Source organism: Stegodyphus dumicola, chromosome X2 (assembly GCF_044657685.1).
Source record: "Stegodyphus dumicola isolate Sdum_Otavi_A_Nest chromosome X2, ASM4465768v1".
NCBI classification, from domain to species: Eukaryota; Metazoa; Arthropoda; class Arachnida; order Araneae; family Eresidae; genus Stegodyphus; species Stegodyphus dumicola.
The window spans coordinates 116042976-116067192 of NC_140781.1; the positions used below are offsets into that span (position 1 = coordinate 116042976).

At 32.6% G+C, this 24217-nt stretch overlaps 1 protein-coding gene across 2 annotated transcripts in view; it reads left to right on the plus strand.

The window, feature by feature from the left end:
* Positions 1-24217, plus strand: part of LOC118197358 (regulating synaptic membrane exocytosis protein 2-like) — a 376040-nt gene that overhangs the window by 315859 nt on the left and 35964 nt on the right. For both annotated transcript variants that reach the window (XM_085808856.1, XM_085808855.1), the window contains exons 8-13: positions 1067-1206; positions 6445-6575; positions 11579-11744; positions 19027-19116; positions 20277-20430; positions 22953-23099. In XM_085808856.1, coding sequence (XP_085664982.1) covers positions 1067-1206; positions 6445-6575; positions 11579-11744; positions 19027-19116; positions 20277-20430; positions 22953-23099 — 828 coding nt within the window. The remainder of the gene's footprint in view (positions 1-1066; positions 1207-6444; positions 6576-11578; positions 11745-19026; positions 19117-20276; positions 20431-22952; positions 23100-24217) is intronic.

Consider the following 24217-nt stretch of genomic DNA (forward strand, 5'->3'; position numbering starts at 1 on the left):
ATGCTAAAAACCGCCACCTAAAATAACTAGAATGTAATTAAAGTCTACTAAAGTACTACAAAAGAATGTAATTAAAGTCAGTTCGTATTCTTATTAAACGAATGTCTAACAGCTTCAAATACAGGCAAAAGAGAAATATATATACTTTGTATATCAGTTAAATGTACTATTGTTATACTACATGTCTTTCAACTGTCCAATCTCTTCACTAATACATATTGGCTGCTTTCATGCATGCATTAATATTTAAGCTAAGCGAGCTCAAATTTCTATTAATGAAATGCATTTTAGCGCAAAATATTTTATGACTGAATAAATGGTACTTCTGATTTAAATATTAAATCTTACTTAATTAATTACCTTGTATGTTAATCATTTTTCACTGTTTAATCTTGCAATTTATCATAATAACTCTGCTAATATATATAATAAGTATAATAAATCTCTAATAAATATGGTTAATTTATTAGTTTGCATATCTGACGTTACTCATATTCCCGTTTTTATTTGCACGTTTAAGTATACTTACCAATCAATTTTGAATTCAACATGCATTAATTGTTTTTGATTCGAAGGTGTAAATTGATAAATAAGTAAACATATACACACAGCGTATGGAAACTTTAAATTTTGAATATAAATTTACGTATGTATTAACTCATGCGAGATTGAAGTTATATTTATGTTTTACAGTGTTTAAAAGATCTTTATGTCAACTTACGCTCAAATAAAATGCGTATAGGAAGTTAGCTTACCAGTCTGCCTTGTACTTTTTCCATCAAAAAGTGACATTTATCAATGAATTTTTCAATTTTTTTTTTTTTTCTTCATAAGTCGTATGTGAACATCTGATATTTTGTACTACCATATTCTCTCTATTTTACGCAATATTTTTTGCACAAAATTCTAAGGGCCATGTGATTTCAAATTCTTAATCAGCAAGAATATGTTACTACGTAATATGCCGTTCTTCAACTTAAGCATATTTTAATTAAAAACTTTAAATTACTATTACAATTCTGGTACTAAGCAGAATCTTTCATATTTTTTTTTCTTCTAAAATCAGATTGGCTCGTTACTTTGGACACCCGAAAGCAAATGAGCCTCCAAGAGGACAGAAGGCCAAGTGTGATGATCACGTCTCCAAGCTCACCAGATAAAATGCCACTCAGGCCTCGCCATGCTTCCGTTGGTGGAAGGATTCAGGTAATAAAAACTTAATACATGCAGAACTAAATAGAAATGAATCCAACGAGATGGAATATAATGTCTTAAAGCTATTAAGAAATATTTTTCTTTATTAACAGCAGCAGTTAAATATCTGCAAACCTTATTTAAACAAAAAATTGCGAAGGGTATTTGGTTTATTTGACTATGGCAAAGCACTCGAGGGCTATCTGCTTAAAGGAAGAGATGCCTTCGTAGAGGAATTTCTCAAGAAAACTGGCTCGTACACACATTACACATGGGTAAAAGCACGAAAACGCCGTGAAGCCAGACCGTTCGCGGGATTCTAACCTCGGGTCGAACTACCAGTCTTCAGCAACATTACCGCTCGGTCGCTGCTGGAAAGAAAATGTTATTTAACTATCAGTGTTAAATGCGGTTGCTACTAACTGCAGTTATTTTAATTAAGGGAGGTTTTATAAGTATACTAACTGCACAAGACTATGGAAAATACGCAACTTATTCTCGCTTCCTATTAACAGGCATCTGAAATCCAATAAAAAAAATCCTTGGAAATCTACGAATTGTATTACTTTTGTTTCTTCTTCTCCTTGATATAAATGTGTAAGATAAAGTAAAAAGATAAATTATAATTTAAATTAACTATAACCCTTAAATCTCCTCTTTATTCTAAAAATAGTAATAATATTTCTGGACTGCATCATTTCTAGGCTTCTATGTCACACGGCTTGCATAATGCTAAAGACGTTGTTAATTCAAAACCTGAATTAAAAATTTCGAAAACTGAAACTCTCCCTTAATAAGCAGCTTAAGCTGAAACCTTCTCTTAATAGACTGCCATTCTGGATAATTCCGCGCTTTTCTGCTTCAGATCTCTTGCCGCTAAGACACTACTTCACTCGCTCTCCTCCCATCCAACAGTACCAAAATGTAAACGTTCTTGAATAGGCAAGATTAGAATGCCAAGCAAATTGTGGCTGCAAATGTAAATTGAAATAAAGCTGAATATTTAATCCTCATCCACTATTTGTAATGAAAAAAAAAGTAGTAATGTTGGTGGTGTAGAACGTAGAATGAACAGCAAAACTGGCAGAAACATTTTACATGCTAAATTAACATGAAATCAAACGTTTGTAGGTTGTGCTAAAGTAAAAATGAATTGAAATAACAGCTATGTTATACTTTAATAAAGCTTAAGTGAGTCTTACATCAAATGTTGAAGTTCTCATAGAATACGCTGTTATACAAACCGTCGTAGCTTTTAACTTCTGATCTATTCTGATACACATATAACGGGTGGCCATAATTAAACTGACAGTGCTCACAGTGTTCTGTAGCGAGATCTATTTGCGAGAATGACGCAACATTTTGTAGGAAGATTAAACAAGACAGGGGACGAATGATTCCGCGAAAAAAAAAATAGTTCCAAAAGTCACCGCTAGGGGAATATTTGGCGCTGTGTAATAGAAAATAGAGTGTTAACAAATGCAAATCAATAAGGAAATTACCTTTTACTTTGCATTCAAATGAGGTTCAATGTGGCTGCCGTTGTTGTGGACCACATATTGCATTCTGTGCACAGTATGCACAACAGCAGAAAGTAACATGTCTGCAGGAATCTCCCGTACAGTCCTTGATATGTTATCCTTCAACGTAGCCAGGTCCTGGACCACTCCTTGATAGACCTTGGACTTAAGGTAACCCCATAGCCAGAAGTCGCATGGGGTAAGATCAGGCGACCGAGGTGGCCATGCAGTTGGAAAGTAGCGGCTAATGACTCTTTCTGTTGTGAATTTCTGTCGTAGCATCTGTTGCGCCCGTACAGCAACGTGTGGAGGGGCTCCATCTTGCATGAAAATGATTTCCCCCAGGCATTGTCTTTGCTGAAGTGCCGGAATGACAAAGCTGTTCAACATGTGGCGATATTTCTCTCCGGTAATAGAACAAGTTTACGGTCCTGTCGGGGTAATGTTCTCACAGAAGAATGGACCTACGATAAATTTTATTCCGTATTAATTTGCATTTGTTAACACTCTATTTTCTATTACACAGCTCCAATTATTCCCCTAGCGGTGACTTTTGGAACTAATTTGTTTTTTCGCGGAATCCTTCTTCCCCCGTCTTGTTTAATCTTCCTACAAAATGTGGCGTAATTCTCGTAAATAGATCGCGCTACAGAACACTGTGAGCACTGTCAGTTTAATTATGGCCACCCGGTATATATATATTATTTATAATTTTTAGCCTCTCTTTCTTTATGTATTTACATATATATATATTAGCTTTTGACCCATATAAAGCTATTAGGTTAATTATATATATATATATATATATATATATATATAATCCAAAAAACTGAGGTACATTTTATACAGGTTAAATAAAATTACGGAGGGTGTTTGTGCATTTTTAGAACGATTTCGAGGCCGTTTAATGAATTTTTAAAATATGGAGAGTTTTATTTAAATGTTCGATCTCAGAGCTTTTTTTCCTGGTTTACAAGTATTCATCATGATTTCCATGACAGAAAGGCTTTTCGTAAAATTTCCAGAGGTACTAATTTCCATTCCTCTTCCATTAATTTCCGAAGTTCATCAATCATGGTGAGTTTGAGCTAAGAAAGAGCTCTTTACGAGAACGGAAAGGCAGCAAGAGAGTTACAAGAGTCCACAGGTGAAAAGTGAGAGAACTTCGCAGGAATACGTTGAAAAGGTACATATGCAATACCTGTACAGTTTTAATTGTTTCAGGGAATTCAATGGTACCTTTGAAGTACATCTCGTTGGTCTTTGAAAGTTATTGGGATAAAGAAATGGAACTTCTGCAAATATCGGGGTAAAACTTTCTCTTGATAGAACACTGAAGTAGTTATAACATTTTTTCCGCACTTCTTATTCTTAATTACCCTCTGTAAGAGAATCCTGAAACAATCATAAACACCTTATTGGAGCTTTTTTTGCATTGATGAAATCAGATTTGTAACTTTCAGAAAACGTGATCATAGTTATGGATACTTTTATAATTTTGCTAATTTTCGTTCATTTGTACGTCCCTACTTTCTTCTGTTATTAATTCTATTCAATTTCCTCACTACTTACATATATTATTATATTTAGTCATTTACCTCACTACTTACTCATGTTATTACTTTTATGCATTTACATTAAAACTTATTAAAATATTTTAACTAAAATCTTTTAGGAAGAATTTAATATTTATACCAACCACACAATATGTATAAAGATTTAAATAATATTACATCAGCCAGACATGCTAAAAGACAGAAGACATCATAAAGTAAATATATCAACTAAGAAAAGTTAACAATATATCAAAGGGAAATAAACATTTCAGTTTAAATAAAATAGAGATTAAGTACTAAAAAAATCGCAAAATCGAATGAAATGTATAATGAATTTTCAGGAACATATTTAAAAACAAGTTACTCAAAAATTGCCTTAGTTAGGCTGTTGTTTATCCAAACTATCAATTTGTAAAAATGTTTGTTGAAATTTGTTGGAAAACAGCAAGAAAGTATTAAAAATTCCTTAAAATTTAATTTTAATGTTTCGAGCCATAAGTTCATTTTAAAGTTTCTAAAAATCAATTTTTACTCACTTGAAAACACCACTCAATATTTATTCTTTTAAATTCAAATTTTACTCACCTCTAGAAACTCGAGTTTTACTCATCAGAAACAAGATTTTTGGTGTGTAAAACCTAAAACACGAAAGTAAGCAAATTAAAATTTTTCTGTTACTCGCTTTGGATAAAATTTGGCTTCCAAAAGCAAAATTTATAAGTATCCCTTAATATTTTTAAAAGGGAGAAGTTTATTATGCGCCTTCTTCGGCAGGCATGCAGTCTTCTGTGATATTTGATGGGGGAGGAAAACATTTTTCATGCAGCTGTCTTTACGGGGTTGGAAAAGGGCCCATGCAATCTTTATATTTTCTCTCCTTTTTCGTGCAGTTGGACTACATTTGTCAGAATGGAGAATACAAGTATTCCTTAGAAATGGGTATTAAATCAGTTTACATGAAGGATAGCGACAGATGCATATCCTGCCATTCAAAAACGTATACTAACTTTTCAGATATTTTGGATACCAGCGGCCGAGCGGCAAAATCGCTGAACACTAAAAGTTCGATCCGAAGCTCGAATCCCCCGAACGAGATTGCTGCATGGAAGTTTTCGTGGTTTTTCCCATGTATAATGAACAAGTTTCCCTTAGAAATTCCTCCACGAAGGAAAACCTTCCCTTAGGCAGATAGTCCTTGTAGCTCTGTCATAATCACACAAACCAAACCAAAATGAGATAATTCTTTCACGAAGAGCAGGAAAAGAGAGTAATTTATTTATAAATAGGAATGTTTCATAATTTTGTTTAAAAGTAAATATAGTTAGCAAAAGTAGTTTTCAACTCTGCATGGTTCATAAGCATATAAATAATATAATATACATAATTTTTGTAAATTAATGAAGAATAATTTACTAATTAATTGAGCCTTTGATAAATAAGCAGTTCTTTGTCTTATTTTATTGAAGATTTTCCGCAATAGATGTATACTACCTTGGAAAACCAAAGCAATCACCCTCAATTTTTGTTGATCTATAGCGATTTTATGTATGAACAATAGTTTTATATCACTGGAGCAAAGAATTCAAATACCACATTTTGCTCTCAGTGAAAACTGTTCGCACATTTTTAGCATTCAACTACTGAAGTTTGTTAAAAAAGGGCTTCAGTGTGCCTTTGTTTGATTTTGTTGGAAAACTTTAGAGCTTTGGACAGCATAAATAAAAACTGCCATATATTTTCATTAATGTTCCTTCACACTTTAGCCTTACTAAAAGGAAAAAGTTTCTAAATTTGTGTTTCTTTCCACGTAACTTATTAGTAATGCCCCTTAACGCTATAAATGCACCCTATTCTTTCATTTCAATCTGCAGACACTTTCAATCTGCATGCAGCTTTAAGCAGTCATATTATTTTCCTGTAAATACTGCTTTCCTACTGTGAACAATAACTTCTACTACTAAAATAAGAAAATTCTCTGAATAAGAATGTATTACAGACACGAAAAATTTGATTTGATAGTAAAAACTATAAAATTTTGATAATTTTTATAATTAATTTTGGTAATAAAAACTTTTATTCTTGTGAAATACCTACCCCTTCACTATTCGAATTGAATCAAAAATAACGCTCAAGACTTCCATTAATAACTCAGTAATTTTATTTTCTTGCAACAGGTGAAGCTGTGGTATGATTCACGAACATTACAGTTAGTTGTTACCATTATGAAAGCTGTGGGATTGCCAACAGGCCCTCAAGGCCAGAAGAGGAATCCATATGTAAAAATGTTTTTACTTCCTGACCGCAGGTACGTTTGAAACATCAATAGTCATGAATTTCTAATCTTAAAAGTGTTAAAATTTTGAATAGTACACAGCATTAATTAAGAATTTCAATGCATTTTCTTTAAAGAAAAATATTCATTAATTCTACTTCATGATTTTTAAATGACTTAGATTTAGCCTTATTATATGGAAAATTATGTTGATTCTAGTCATACATAAATTGACCGTAGTCAATTTATGTATTCCAAATCATAAATTAGCTGATTTTATATCCATTGTATTACAAATCGATTAATTGTAGCTATAAATATTACACAGATTCTGCTTCCTAGAGACCAGAGAAACGCTGAAAAACTCATTTTATATCTAGTTATGGACGTAGTAATATTTCAGTTATGAAGAATATGCACTGCTGATTAAAGGACGATTTAAAAAACTAAGCTCACTAATTTCATCCAGTGTCCAAAGGTGTAATAATTTATGTTAATTATCTATAACTGAGAGCAAAACTGGACTTTTGCGCATAGGTTCGATCATGAAGTATACAAATTAAGCGACTGACAACCTGTTGCACAATGGTCACATCTTGGAATCCGACTCTGCAGTACTGTTTAAAGTTAATATGGTTTCTGGAAAAAGAGCAGCGTTCGTTAGTTACGATTCAAAGGCATCATTTAAGCAATGGGCAAAAGTGGGTGTTAACTGAAAGCTTTAAGGGGGGAACAAACATAAATGCAGCTCAACCAATATATGAATATCTGTCTAAGTGTCATATCAAGAACTTGAAGCCGCATTTTAAGCATTGAGTGTATTACTAGACAGCCCGGTTAAGAGCGGCGAAGTGCAATAGTTGCATCCTAAGACTGTTTTCGTCATTTCGCCTGGATGTGACCAGGAAATGGTTAAAAGGTATTTGATTTAATATTATTTGGTTTTAGACCTTCAGGCTACCACAAAAACTCGAATCATCCGTTATCCAATTTTACAAAAACCTCACAAGGTTGGACTTAATGTGAAAAAAACCTATGGTTTGTGCCCTAATTTCATCTTCCAAAAGAACGCGGTTAGTTTGGTACCATCGTCATGTCGTCTTCTTCAAATGAGCCAAGAAAAGTGGGACCGCGTACTGCTTGTAACCTGTGTTACGAATCTGGATACGTTTTTGTCTTGAAGCAAGCGAGGAGCACGCAACTTGCCTTCCCGTGTTCATGAAAAATACCATGTCTAAAGAAAATGTTTCATGGTTTAGGATGGAGTTATCAAAAATGCCCGAACTGAACTGCATGGATTTGATAAAGGTTCTGTAATTGGTCACAGATACGTAGACAATACTTGGAGCCCCAAGTAAAAACTTTTAGGCGTCTGTTAAGCCAGTTTGTTTGCTAATGGATATCAAGGCTCATACGCATCGAGCAAGAATACTTGGAAACAGAAAATATCACTCGAACGAATTAGCCAGCTTAAATAACAGACATAATATCTCATAGATGCCCGAATGAACATCTATGAGATGCCTTAGCAACATAAGTGCAGAACGTCAAATGCCTCCCCGCACCGTCAGATGCCTCCAGATCTGAAAAGCACATTTCCAGAAGAGTGGCGTTCAATTCTCCAAGGACTTAATCAATAGTTTGGAAATTTTAAAAACTTAAAACGTGAGGTTTGTATTTCTATTAGCGGTGACCGTACACCATATTAAAGAAATATTTGTTGCAAAACAGGCGATGTCATTTTTCCATCATCTTTAGATTTCCATAGATTTGGTTTTTAATTCAATGTTTTGAACTTTATCAGCTGGAAAACATGGTCATTTATATGAAATCATATTTTATAAATTGTTTTAATGATGGTTCAGTAAGTAACAGTAAGTTTTATTTCTCTCAATTCCCTTTATATTAACAAGTAGTGAACTAATACAGAGGTTCTCTATTCTTCCACAATGAGTTTTAAAAATATAATTGAAAAAATGCTGTTGTACTTATAAATTTTCATTCTGTATCTGTGACTTAAATAAAGGATGTCCCCAAAATACAACAGAATTTAATGTGAAAAATGAGCAACGCATTCGCCGGGAATCGAACCACCGACCTCTGGAATACGCGCCCAGCGTGCTGACCACTACACTACGAAGGCCTGCTAAGAAGGCGGGAAAAAGACCTTATAACATAAGCCAGCACTTCTGGCTTAACTTGAACAAATAATGATGAACTTAAAATGGAATGTAATTTAGACTAACCTAAAGGCTCACAGGATGAATTAACCGCGCAGGAAAGCTCTGGCTCGTAGAAATCGGAGAGACAAGCCTAATGTCTAGAAGCACTCAACGCCACAGAATCAAATCGTAATTTAGTCACGGTAACAACGTGGTCTCAAGTAGGCAGAACACGCTCTAAAATCAACTTGCAAAACTTTTGCTTAAACAGTACTTCTTTCTCTTTTAATCAGAATAAACGCTCGCTATCTAATTTACACTTTGGCATGAAAAGCGTGGGTGAAAAGGAGAGAGACAGGAAAGTTGCTTTAACTCAAAATTACCTATTAGTCAAAATAAATAAATAAATTTTCACAAGTTAAAACTCAATGTTTTTGTTTCAAAATTAGAAATTTAACACGTTAATGAGAACTTTTCCTTCTGTTTTTAAATTTATTAAGCGCTCTACAATTTCATTTCTTACGAACAACTGTTTTTAAACAAATTACGGTTTTCTTTAAGCATTAAAAGTAATTCATAAAAAATAAAATAACAATTTCTGTCAAAATAAAGATTTAAACCGCAAACTCTATTTTATTTCGGAATGAATTTACTTCAAACGAATTCAGTTTGTGCATATATTATCAAAATACTCTTCATCGAGGTACATAATGTGATATAATTTTGAAAACACTTAAAACTCCTAGAATTATTCGGGAAAACAATATTTTTCACTAGTATTTTTGAAGGCCAAGAAGTTTCAAATTATAAGTACAAAATTCTAATAAATTACGCCGTTCTTTTCTTTAATTCCTTGTGTAGATTTAACTCTCTTTAAATTCGTTAGATTTTCTAGAAATTCGTTATAAACCCCTTCTAATATGAAAAAAGGATATTTTCTAATTTTTAAGGTTTATTTATTAATGCTTAGAAAATTTGCGAATAAATTCATTTTGCCTGCATTGTAGCTAACTTTATTAATATTTCTCTCAGTATCAAAAAATTAAATATACTCGTATATTAAAATTTCATAGACCAGTTTTTCATGTTACTACCTTGTCACAGTACCATGGGTAGTAATATTATTTTAATATATGCCATTTGACTAGTTTAAAAACTTCTCTTCTGAATATTTTATTAAAAATTGATTCAGATCACAAGGTTTGAAAATGCAAAGTAATATTCACTTAACAAATGCATAATTACTCGTTTTTTCAACTTCCTATATTAATTATTAATATAAATATCAGCTTTATTTATGAGTTCAAATGCAAAATGACGTGCTCATATTCCTGAAAAATCTCATTCATTTAAGGAAAATGAATAAAATTTTATTATTTTAGATTTCTCTGCTATTAAAATTAACTGATCACTTTCAATTAGTATTTTATGGCGTTTAATTTTTAAGGAAGCTTGTTTAGCTAAAACAAAAAACTTTAAAACGGAAACTTCAGTTTAAATTTTTAAAAAAAATAAAGGATCAAAATGCGTCTTATCACAAATAACATATTTCGTTTTATAAAAAAAAAATATTTTATGCTTGTAAATTCTCCAAATTCTTTGTATACAACTACTTCAAATGACAAACAAAGTCTTCATTTGTCAAACTTCTGGCATGCCTTTCACTTGTGAAAAATATGTAAATAAAAGATTTAATTTCTGTGATACTTATTTCCGATCATGTAAATCGCCGCAAAAATTCTATTCATTGTAAAACAAAGTTATTTATAAATTACCTCCACGTCAGTTTCTGCACTGTGTGTCATGAAAAGATCTCCTCTGACGTCACCAAAAGCGAGGGTTACAGCATAAAACATCCCGGCAAAAACGTCGTGGACGTAAACGTCACGTAATAAAAAACGCAAGGTCAAAATGTCGTGGTACAAAACACAGTGAGAGAAAAGAAAGCAAAGAGAAAACATGGTGGTGCAAAAATACCGTCGTCGAAGAAAAATTGCCAGTAAAACTATATAAAAAATTTATTTATGAATGACCTTTATTAGTTAAAATAAATTAAGCAAATTTAAACCTCTATTAAGTGTTATAAGTTGCATTAAATTCTGCTCATTTTCAGTTTTTAAATGCTTAAGTCTTCTTACACTTTTAGCAAAGATTTATTAGTAATTCAAAAATTTGAAATGTAAAAGTAAAAATATTCCTCTTTCCTTCAGGTGCTCACAAAACCTTATGCGAGTATGCATTTACAAGTTTTAATGCCTGAAAAATGCATGTCTGCTTTATTATCATCATGTCTTCTTTATTATCATCATGTCTGCTTTATTATCGTATTATTTCACCAAGATATTTTCGACGATGGTGTTTTTAAACTGTGAAGTTTTTGAACCCCTTTATTTTCGAAAAGGATATTTTATACTATGATGTTTTAAAACCTGCGGTGTGTTCTCTTTGCTTTCTTTTCTTCCACGATGTTTTGTACCCCGACGTTTTCACCTTGCATTATTTTCTCCTCGACGTTTCCATCCTCGATGATTTCGGCGGACATCAAAATTAGAGGCTTATTAGAACATTCTGTAGTTAGAGTACTATTTGCCATTAAAAACAAGTAGGGTAAAGATTATAATAATGTAGAAATAATTACGTTTATTTGTCTCCTCTTGCAGAATTCTGTTAGACCCCGATGAAGGATGGCATTTTGTGTCCGAAAATGTGTCCAGATACTGTTGATTTTCAGCAAATTTTCATTTTTTATATATATTTTTATTTGGTTTTATTTTAGGTCAGTGCCTTTCACATTCAAATGACTATTACTGATAAATCATTATTTGTAATCAAATTATTATGTGCATTAATGTTTTGATTAATTGTCTTTTTCAGTGAGAAAAGTAAACGTCGAACGAAAACTATAGCTAATACGAATGAGCCCAAATGGCACCAAACTTTTATATACTCACCCCTTCGAAGATCTGATTTACAAACAAGAACTTTAGAAATCACGTGTTGGGATTATGATCGGTACAATACAAATGACTTTCTAGGAGAGGTAATTCAACTGATCTTCAGAAATTCAATTTATTTTACTGCTGATTTTTTTTTCCATTTCTTTTTCAGGCTGACATAAAAATTTCAAGTTGGTTTTGAGAGATTCAATAAAAAATCTAGTAGCAAATATATTGGCAAATGAAAATTTGATTACACAACTTTCATCATTATGGTTCGATTTACTCCTTAGTCTGTAATGAAATATCGATTAACGGGGACAAGGATGTCGGCGACGGCTTTCACAATCAACTCAAAAGGCTACACTGGAAACAAGAATAACCCGTATTAAAATTAAAAGAAAACTAATGTGAACAAGTTAGCTGGAGTTTTAAGCAGCTCATTTGGAGAATAATTTCCTTTAATTTGATAAATTAAATGTGCGTTCAAAATACGCAGGACAGATGACGGAGAACCGGGACACCTGGCGTCTGCCAGAGGTAAGCAGGTGCACGTCCCTCGTCCTCCACTATCCAGCGCTTATCGAAAAATGAAAGGCGTTGAGTGAGAAACATATCCTTACAGGAGCTAGATGACTAGACAATGGCTACAGATTTGGGAACAGAGGATGCAAGAAACATATTGCAATGTATGTAAATATAACAGGAAACATAAAGCATAAAAGTAATACAATAAATAAATAGTGCAATATAAAGTACATAAGTAAAAATTACGTAAAAAAATAAATAAGTAGTGAAATGTAAAAGAGACATCTGAGTGAGAGAAAGTCTTATATGGACCTGGCAGATGTCCTGTCCCAGAACTGCAATCACAATAATAGCCTGACATAGCTTATGCACGGTGACCGGAAAAATACCCACAGGAAAAATGCTCACAGAATAATGCTCACAGGTATAAATGCTCACAGGAAAAAAGCTCACACAGAAATATGCCCACATAGAAAAAAGCTCACATGGAAAAATGCTCACTTAGAAATATTCTCACACGGAAAAAAGCTCACATAGATATATGCTCACATGGAAATAAGCCCACTGATAAATAAAATACGTAGGAATATCCTTACATTAATCAATCAATAAATTAATCGATTTGAACATCGTACACCTACTTGAATTTTTCAAAGAAAAATTATTTAAATTACCAAATCATCTATGATATATATATAAATGAAACTGTATAACTTATGTGTAGATTTAGTAATATTAACAAATCGGCTGTTTTGAATTAGGAAAAAGAGAGGAAGAAGGAAGAAAAACGAAACAGAATATACAGCGAAAACTTATTACAATTTTAATTGTTAAAAAATAAAATAATAGTAAGTGTAAGTTACGCATTTTATAATATAAACATTTAGAAGAATAAGCAAATAGAAATAATTATTTTATTTAAATTACGTAAAATACCTTGTTATATATAAATCATGTACATTTTACATAAATTTATAAGGTATTTCTCCCGCCTTCGTGGTGTGGTGGTCTGCACGCTGGGCGCGTGTTCCAGAGGTCCGTGGTTCGATTTCCGGCAAAGGCTTTGCTAATTTTTTATATCTCCTGCTTTCAAAATACCAAATGTTTCTACAGTGGCGCCCGAACTAAAAGGGTGGTGGATGATGATTCTTCACACCCGGGATTTGGCGATTGGGTCCCCTAAAAATCCCATTCGCCCTTTAAAAGGGAAAAGTATATAAAGTATTTCTCCCGCCTTCCTAGAATGCCTTCGTGGTGTGTTGGTCTGCACGCTGGGCGCGTATTCCAGAGGTCCGTGGTTCGATTCCCGACGAAGGCTTTGCTCATTTTTCACATCTCCTGCTTCCGAAGTACCTAATGTCTCTACAAACTTACTGAATATTAGCTAATATATGTAAATATCTAATTTTATCATCGATTTCATCATAGTTTCTTACATGATTCGCGATTACCAAATGTAAGTTTTCATATTTTCGTTTTCTTTTTACTTCAGTTCTCCCTGTATTTACAACAGCTAGAAATAAATGTTGACAGGCTAAATCTTTTTTCAGTCCGTCAGACAAAAACCACATACTAGGATGGTTACAATTAAATAATGAATTTAGTATCTTATGAAAGCTTTCGTAATAATTTGTTGTTTTAGGGGATTTTTAGAAGGCTGCTTCATAATGATTCCACACTTTGATTGAAAACTGTGGTCTTCTAGAACTTTTGTGGCTCCAGACTTAAATAACTACATTCAAACATCAATTTCCATAGATACACATCAAAAGTATGCAAAAATAGAGTAAATAAAAAACGAAAATAAACTATTGGCAGTTACAGGAAAAAAATGTCGGACAAGGGGCAGTGGTATAAAATATTACAGTACATGCAAAATTTTACTATAATTTTCATTCTTTTATATACCGCCCCTAAAAAGGTTAATAGGAGCATTTTTCCAATAATTTTTTCAAATGATCAAATAATTTTTCTTTAAAAAATTCAAGTAGGTGTACGATGTTCAAATCGATTAATTATTGATTGATTAATGTAAGGATATTTCTACGTATTTTATATATCACTGGGCTTATTTCCATGTGAGCATATATCTATGTGAGCTTTTTTCCGTGTGAGCATATTTCTAAGTGAGCATTTTTCCATCTGAGTATTTTTCTTATGTGGGCATATTTCTGTGTGGGCCTTTTTTCCTGTGAGCATTTACACCTGTGAGCATTGTTCCTGTGGCTTTTTTACTGTGTTTTTTTTTCTAGAACTCTTATGCACAATGTTCAAAATAAGCAAAAAGTAATTAAGGGTAGAATGAACAACATTACAAATGAATAGATTAGGTTATGACTCGCATTATTAAAGGACAGTATTTACGATCGAATATGAATAATGCCACTGAGTTCAAACTCGCGTGAACAAGTCTGTTAGAATTTCGTTTTTCAATGTACGATGTTCATAAATCCCCGGGTCAACTACTAGTAAACTTTCTATTGTTGTTGAAAAAACAACTCCCAAGTATTGTGACAACATCTGCTATCACTGTTGTTGTCACATGAAAATTTTTTTGGAAAGAACTCGGTTTATTCTTCTCCAGTTAATCGGAAATCGAGCGTACAGTATTTTTTAATTAAGATGCTTCCTCGTACATTACAGAAGAAAAATAAAATAAAAGCTTTTCTCGCAAAATATAGAAAAGTTGTATTTGTAATACTCCTACTTAAATCTTGATACGTATCTACTTAATCTTTGATACGATCTATCTAATCTTGTATCTATTTACGTTTAAATAAATTAAAATTTTCAGTATTTCAACGGTCTTTTCTTAAAACATCTTTACGAGAGAGTGAGAGAAAATATTGGAGGGTTAAATCAAAACCAAGTGTATGCTTCATTAGGATAAATTCTTACAACAAACTTAGTTACTTTACCGTCTTTATGATGCTTGCAAATAGCTTCATATAAATTAAGGTTGTACTATATCCGAAATGTTTTCAGAGATATGCTGCCCCAGTAAGATTAGAATTAAAATTTCTGCTTTGAATTTCTTCTGTTATTATTCAATTTCAAATTAAACTTTTAGAAACGTTTCTGATCGTAACTAGAAAATTTTTAAATTTCTGTATGCTTTCAGGTTTAGATGCCGGTCTTAATGACTACGTTTATTATGATATCTGATATAAAACAGCTGTAAATTATTCAAACTGTGGCTGATGTTTCACTCTTCTGATTTGAGAGTACAGGTCAAGGAGAAAACCCAATGCACAGATTGCGCTTGAAGGGAAGCTGAGAAAAATCATCCTTACAATATTTTGCATGTATGCCTAAGCGGTTTTGCCTACAGGCTTTCTGCATTTTGAAAACAAAATAATAATTATTTATGTGTACTTCAAGTGCACACTCTTCCATCTTGTGACCTGTAACATCGGAAGCAATCTTACCAGCATATCAAAAACACTCAAGAACAGCTAGGTTTTCACCTAGACTCTCAGAAGTGTGACCGGCATATCAGAATGTCATGTAGAACACACAGGGTAACCCAAAATAAACCGAATCCAAAGTAAGTGAAGAACACATGAACTGTAAGGAAATGTTATATCGAATGGCCAAAAATAAACCGAACCTGACATGGGAGACTTGCTTGGGTTTATCTTAGGTCACCCCATCATAGAATTCTAGTAACGTGCCCAAATGTTGGTGAAAATAACAACGACACAATAACGCAGAACAAAATTCAGAATGGCCATTCTAGCATTTACCGCCGTGAAAAGGATGCAACGTTTTCAAAGATATTATGCGTTTTCAAAGTATATCATCTTCAGCAGAGAATATAAACTCTTCGATGCAAGATTTCCGAGCCTGCTACACTTATAGTTATTGTTACTCTTAAGTTAAAGACCGCTTTTGTTGGTAATATTTCCCATTCGCCCGTAAACGCCTTATTCAACCAATGGGCAACATCTTTCATGAGATTTACACTACATATCCAACAATCACTAGGCATTTTTTTTTCAAATTTCTAGAGAAGTGATTGACCAATTGCTCTGTAAATTGCTCCATAAATAACGTACTCAGTCCCGCGAGCTTTTAGAGGACCAAAAACAAAGTTATAACGAAAAACGCATTTTTTGGTCACACTGCATCATAAAAACCAGGAAATAATCTTCAATTTTCAAAAAATATTTTGCATGCTATGTGCAGTATTCTATGCATTTTCGTAAAACTGACACGTCTTTTAACAAAGATATTAAGATTTTTTTAAAACCTCTGTTTTTCTCATTTTATGCACAGTTATCAGCCGAATTTAACGGTTCTAACAGGAAAGCTCCAAATGATGAAAAAAGAAGCATTAAAAAGAAATTTGATATAAAATCATTGAATATTCAGTAAGATATAAGCATTGAAAGTGTAAAGACATTAGGATTTTTTGGAAGCTGGAGACATGAAAAATGAGGAACGCCCTCACCCTCTGGAATACGCGCCCAGCGTGCTGACTACTACACTACGAAAGCATGCTAAGAAGGCAGGAGAAATGCCTTATAAAAGAACTGATTTTTAACTACGCATGTGCCAAATTTATCAGCCTTTCCCTTTCATAATTAGGTAGTCAGCCATGCAGGGCAACTTACATAAAATTTCCTTATAAATTCGAAAAGATAATAGAGTTCCTCGCTTATATTCTGTTACATTAAGTGTCGAGGAACCTGGGGAATTTCTAAGAGAATAATCGCTTAGTTCCAAGAACAGAAAGCTCAAGAAGAGTTAATTATCCTTTATTCACTCAAAATAAAATTAACAGTCGACCCCTTTTTTCGGGCGTACCGCAAAGCCTCCACTTTGGCTTAAATTCAAAAATAAGAAATAAGAACTAACTAATGACTAACCAAGAGATTTAGTCGAAGTTAATACAATTCTAAAGTAGCTGGCCAGTAATCATAACTAGCCGGCAAACTATCAAAAAGCACATAATACGACCGAGCGTAAAAGCAGCTTAGAGAGGCGTAGCCCAAAGACAAAAGCGCGCTACTCGAGAATCCTGACTCTCTTTTTCGAAGTCAGTTGAACTTGACTGAAATACCATTCTCTTTCTCATTTGCATTCAACGAGATTCTAAAATCTCATTCTGGTAGGATCGATTAAGCTGAATCGAAATAAAACACGAAAGATTCACTTAAATTAAAACAACTGTTATAAAATTAAAATATACCTTACAAGATATAGACGATATATTGAGCTGTATTGCAGTTGCATTTTGGAGCTAACTGGACGATAAGTGATTTTCGACAAATTGTCATTTTCGAAGTTTATCGGACACTTCTTTGCCGTAAATGCACGAGTCCAGTATCTTGCAAATAAGCGAAAATACGCATCTAATGATATATAAGTAACGGGAGAAAAATGTTGAGTATAAGAGCCATATTTTAATGTTAAAATGAACGAATATTAAGTTAAGAAATTGATAATGTGTGGTACGCGTATTGCAACGGTTAATCCGTGGTTCGAATCTTGATAAAGACACACTCGGCTCACATTTCGCGGCTGCAAAAAGCTTCATAGTCTTTGTTATAAGAAAGCTGTTATCTTCACGGAATCAAATGTTAGAAAGAAGACGTTAAACTGTATGTGCCTAATAAACATTTTTTATATTGAAATATGTAGTACATTGTTTTGTATAAACTGTAACCGAAAGCTAGAGTAGGATGAGAATGATGTTTATTAATCAATAGCTATAAAATAGAATTTTATAGCTATTGATTAATAAACATCATTACACTAAATAGTGCCAATTAGAGAAATAACTACCCTTCATGTATTATTCTTTATTTGCTAGCAAATACTTAAAATTATTCATTATCGGCATGTAAAAGGCTGCCAAAAGGAAAATAAAATTACCACAAACATCTAACAGTCCTTAAAAGTTCTGTAATATAGACGCAATGCACTGAAAATTATGGAGCCCTGTCGCTCTTTTGACTAATCCGCATAAATACTATTATTATCAAATCTTGAATAAAGAAATATCAATGAAGCAATCACTCCGCAGTAATCTTGTCAATTATTTTTAAACATAGGAAGAAAGTTTCGTAGCTAGGAAAACCGTGGATCTCAGACATCGGCGTGTGTCGAAAGAAATGCACAGCACGTGCTAGTTGCAGAATACATCACATCTTATGGAAATAATGTTTCTCTATTGCGAGATGAAGTTACTTGAAATTAATGATCCTCATCGAATTCTAGAAGCAAATTAATCTTTCATTCCTCCATGAAAAATGACAACTTTAAAGAAAATCTCTATAAATGATCAAAAACAGGTAGTAAATATACATATAATAGAGAGAGAGAGAAAGCATCGTTCAAATATCCCTTGGCTTATTCTAAAAAAATTATTTGAATTATATATTTATATATAATTCAAATATATTTATATATATTTGAATATATATATTATATATATATAATTCATGTTATGTTTGTGATATTAATTTTCGATAAAATTTCTGCACAAAGGTACCAAAATAGTTCTTTGTGTAATTTACGTTTTAAAATTGATTATTAACTATAATGTTCAAATTTCACCCCCCCCCCAAATGTTAACTTGTGCGATGATGTTTAAATTTTACATATTGGAAACGATTTGGAAATTAAATTAAAATTTTTTGTAAACCATATATTTTGGCTATGCACTTCAGTAAAAAATAAAATGCTCATCAAAAGCTTCAAATAAGTCCATAAAAAAATCTGTGGAATTTAAAATGTCACAATTTGCAATTATGATTAAGTTCCAAAATTTGTAAATAAAACAATTAACATAATACCTTATTTACCGGTATACTTCTATATCAGAAATAATTATTTATTTTCATTTTTCAGGTTTTAATTGATTTATCAACTGCTCACATGAACAACGAAAGTGAATGGTACCGGATGACTACACGTGAAGAGAGTTTAGCAGCTCAATTAGTAAGATATTTTTCATTGAACTAGTTAAAAACATTAAAAACAAACGTCCTCAAACTTACAAGAATGCATTACTTTTACCAGCTCCTACTGTCGCACATACATAAATATAGTCAACGAAAAAGGCAATAGTAAAACCTGTTGATGAACCACGCTGACATTTGTATGAAATTCGATAAACAGCTGAGTTACGAAATATTAAAAATCTATAATATATGATATAATCCAAAACAACGATTTTTATACTAAGGGCTATTAAAGATATAATTTTTTTTTCATTTCTCTCGCTTTTCCAGCTATAAGAAAGAATTTAAGTTATTACTCTGAGTCGCCCAGACGGGAAAGTAGTTAGTGATTCTGACTGCCGTACCGAAGGGTCCGGGCTCCAATCTCATAGATGTAAATTTGGCATGGATGTAAATTTGCTGTCCCTTCGTGAAAGGCAACAGGGACCCACCTCTTAGATGCCCTCATAACTACTTCCGGCCTTAGTAGTGGCCAACGTCTATGAGGACTTGTGCCCACCATTGAGAAAAAAAATTATAACTATGCCACTTAAAGGATTTTTAAAGTATGCCTACCATACGGTACTTCACTTAGAGTTATTTGTCGCTCTGGCAATAATCGACATACACACAACTACAGATGTAAAATTCAACCAAATCTTTAGCTGTACACTCCTAATGAGACACACTTAAAACTAATATGTTACAATTAAAAAGAAAAGCCGATTCCTTCTCAAAAATAATGTTAACGATTAGGTGACCTCCTTCGGAGTACTACGGTTGAAAAATATAATTTCTCTAAAACAAGGCCACCTTATTATTTCCCTCAGATAACCATTATAATGAAAGTTACCAATCTCGAGCGACAAATGACAATAGCACTTCGGCTCTTAACAAATACACACTGATGCTAAATCTTTTCAGCCATCAAGGGAGCTTTTCACTCCATTAAGCTTGAGCTGTGGTTAATCTAACTAGTTTTTAAATTTTCTTTTGAATTCTCTTAATTTGCAAAACCTTCTAGTCTAAACGAATATATGTGGCAAGAAGCAGAAAGAAGATAGGGCAGAGTTCAGATTAAGCTTAACTGTTAGTTAGACTTGGTAATAATTTTCGTAATATTAGCTGCACTAATTTACTTTTTTTCTCTCACTTCAGCAGCGAAACAACATGTTTCTGGAAGCCGAATTATCCGGATCAGTGACGTCCGTAGATCGTCTTTCTCCCCCTTCCTCCATTTCCGTATCTCGTTTATCCGACAGTGATATTTCTGAGCTGGATTATGATGAAGGAATTCCTGTTACTAGAAGAGGTAGGAATAATTTTCAGAACTTTGCTAAAGCTCCCAATATGCAATATTTCATAAGAGTAAAGCGTTAGATTTATGGAGTTTATTAAAGTTCTCCAAATATAAAAGTCAAACTGATTTATTGTTTTGAGAATGGAGGATTAAATGCTTACAGCTTTAAACTAGCACTAAATATATGAATATTTCCGATCAAATTCAACTGTTGTCTTATTCACCTATTTGGTTATTAAATTTCGTCTCCTTTTGCCAATCACACAAAATTTTAATTTAATAAAAATTTTAATTATAATTTTAGTTTTTATTAATTCGTCTGTTACTTATTTTATGGTTTAAAGTGTCCCAAATATATATTTTCTAGTGCAATTGACTATAGTTTTATCCATACCTTTCTGTTTTTCTTATCAAACGAATTACCAAATCGAATAAACCCACTACAATGTTTGCTTGTGTAAAATGTGCAAAATAACTTTATACACGTCATGAGGTCCAAAATCGTTGGTCAGAAATTGATTAAAATTCTGTATAATATAATTCTCTGAAAGCTCTCGAGTTCATTTCTCTGGACACTGTTAAGCAACACCTCGATAACTGCTTTATGAATAAACCTAACGACTTTTTTTAAAAAAGGAGTTTTCCAATTACCATTCAAATGGGAAAAAATCATAGAATAAAATGGTGCTTTCACGATTCAATGAAATTTTCTTATGTTTTTGGGTTGCTCCATTTGTATTTATTATCAAGATGTTCCAGATATGATGATGACGATAAAACTAAACTTTTATCTCGTCATCATCAACTTCATTTGGGCTGTTCCATTTGTATTATTATCAAGATATTCCAGATATGATGATGACGATAAAACTAAACTTTCGCTGCCTGATAACACATATTTTTTACAGATCAAAATATTAAAGAATAGGAGCTTGGCTTGCGAGCTAAAGCGCTTTCTCCCGTAAACCATAAGTGACAAAATAACTCACCAACAATCAGTACACCAGTAAAGAAGGAACAAGATCACCGCGCTCGGGGCCTAGGTTGCCAAAGCTCTTTTTCTGTACTTAAGATTCGGGCTCGTTACTTAAACTCACTTAGCATGCATTTTCTAGTCGAGCAGACGGAACAATAGGAGTGGAGAAAAGCTCCGCATACTAAATAAAGTATTAATTAAAATAAATCTCACAAACACTCTACTATTATCATCTGCAGGAGGGAAGTTTCGTGGAGAATTTTAAAGAAAAATGATTTGAACTTCAGGTTACACGTGGGGTAAACCTTGAAGCTAAAACAAGAATAAAACTGGCACCATTAACTAAATTTGGATGCATTAGATATATAGAAATGTATGTTGCTTAGTTTGAAGCTTAATCTCTCCAGGTGGTTGTTCTTCAAAGGGACTGCTAATTATAAAATACGAACAAAAATTTGCAGAATATTTTTGGCATGATACACATTAAAACAGATAAAATAAAAAACGGAGAATTTTCTAATTAACTTCCTAATTGTCTTATAAAATTAACATTTCATCTTCATATGTATATGTGAAATTATAGACAATGAAACACTAGCAATGCTTTTGAAGTAGTATATGCTAAGTAAAATATTATTTGTTTTTAATTCCAGTGTAAGTCTGAAAATGAATTTCTTAGTGGTGAATTTTCTGTCAAACGGCCTAATGCAAAGAAATTTATTTGCTCTTATAAAACAGTAAATCATGAAACTGATATTAGCGATAACAATTTTAAACTTTGTCAATTTCTAGGGTCTATCCTGCACAAATCTAACATAAAGTTTTTGAAAGTTCTTAAAACCCTACTTAGACTAACAAGCGAGTTACCGCTCCGTCTGTGAAAGCTCTACAAAATCCCAAGAAGGTTTTAAAATAACCCTTTTATTTACAATTTGAACTTAACCATTGCACAACTTGAGTGTGCAAATCAAACGCACCCATTTGCGGGTATTAAACAACAGAAAATTGAATTTACAAATTAAAGTGGATTCGTAAAGGGAGACTACAATAACTGGCCTAACTAAGCTTTGATTCGAAATTTTAGTTGTGCGATTTAAGTTCGGCTAGCAAAATGGCTAATGCCGAACTGCTCACTTAGCAGAACTGAACGAGAGAAATTACAAACTGCAGCCATCTCTGCCAAAAGCTTTGAATCTAAAACTAGCCTATCCCTTAAGTAAAATCTCCGAAAATAAGTTTCAAGAACTCCTCCGTAAGTATGCTTACTCTTTTGCACTCTGGTGAGAGTGAACTAAAGGAGATTCAGTATACAGAGCCATATCATAATAAAAGCGGGTTAATTAACATAAACCATAAAAATTACGACATTTGTAGATGTAAATCTAAGTTTCGTTTGACGAACATGTTTCAGATTTAATATCAAATTCGGTTTTGACCTCAAATGAAGTTTATTTTTAATTTTATCCATTATTACTACAAAACAAATGTCAATTATTTTGTATATTCCATTTCACGTGTTACTATTATTATTACTATTAAATTGGTTTTTATTTCGCAGAAAATCGAATTCCTCCTGTTGATGGTGGCAGTAGTATTAGTTCCGTAGGAAGTAGTCCCACTTTAGTTGGGGAAGACATCATTGGAGTTGGAGAGAGAAGGTCAAGAAGGGATTTATGGCCAGATGACAGGAGGCGCTCTAGCACAGGTAGTTATGTATATAAAATAATTATGAAAATAAGGAAAGTACAAGAAGATAGAATAAAATTAAATAAATTAGAAATGTAGTTATGTCATAATAAATAACATGAGCTGCGGATCTAGTTCATTAATTCAGTTTTTCATCTATTCATCAGGTTTTTCCTTCCTTCTCTTAACCCCTTACTTACAATTTATAATTTTAACTCTAATTTCAAAGCATTCATGGTATAAATAAACTGTGACAATCACACAAAGAATTCATAAACAATTGAATGTTTATGTCAAATAGATTTCATCATCAATAAGCTTTTAGTTAAATCATCCTTTTTCCGTAAAAATGGCACATAATTAAAAAGCTCCAAACAAAAAAAGAGGGTAATCAGTTTGGAGAAATTTTAACACACTTTACTGTAAGCTTGACTAGAAATGGGAAGATTTGTCGTAGCTAATACTTATGTTCGACGATAGTAATTATTAAACAAGTGTGTCTTACAAACTATGAACTCTACTGATCGCACTATTCAGTCCCTGTCTTAATTTGAGTCCTTTAATTCCCAGGAAATAAAGTATGGCGGATTTAATTTTAGTAATCAAAGAATATCGGAAAACATATTTTATTTTTTTCCTGTTAGCAGGACTTTATCATTCCATCACAGAAAATATGTTTTTTTACTCTTGCCTAGCAAGTCAGTATTTGTTATTCACAGCATTGCTCTTGAATATTATTGCATTGGTATGCAAAAATACGATATAATTTATAAAATTTAATATCATAATGTTATGTATGTGAAGGAACATTGTGCAGTTTTATATAATTGAGTCAAGACATAATACGCTCTTTACCCAAGAACATTAAAATGATTGATACTAAAAACTTGGCGAAGAAATACATATACATGATTATAAAATCCCAAATCATGATATTTTCATTTTACCGGATAAAAAGTTATTATAGTACATGATCCTCATGTGTTTGCATGTAGACATTTCCATGGAATCAATCATCAATTAAATCTTGTAAAATTTACACTCATTCTTTTAAGAAGGCCAGTTTGAGTTCCTCGGCTACCGGAAGCATGTTACAAGTCGCATCTTAATATATTCGAGTTCATGTGTATAAGCTTA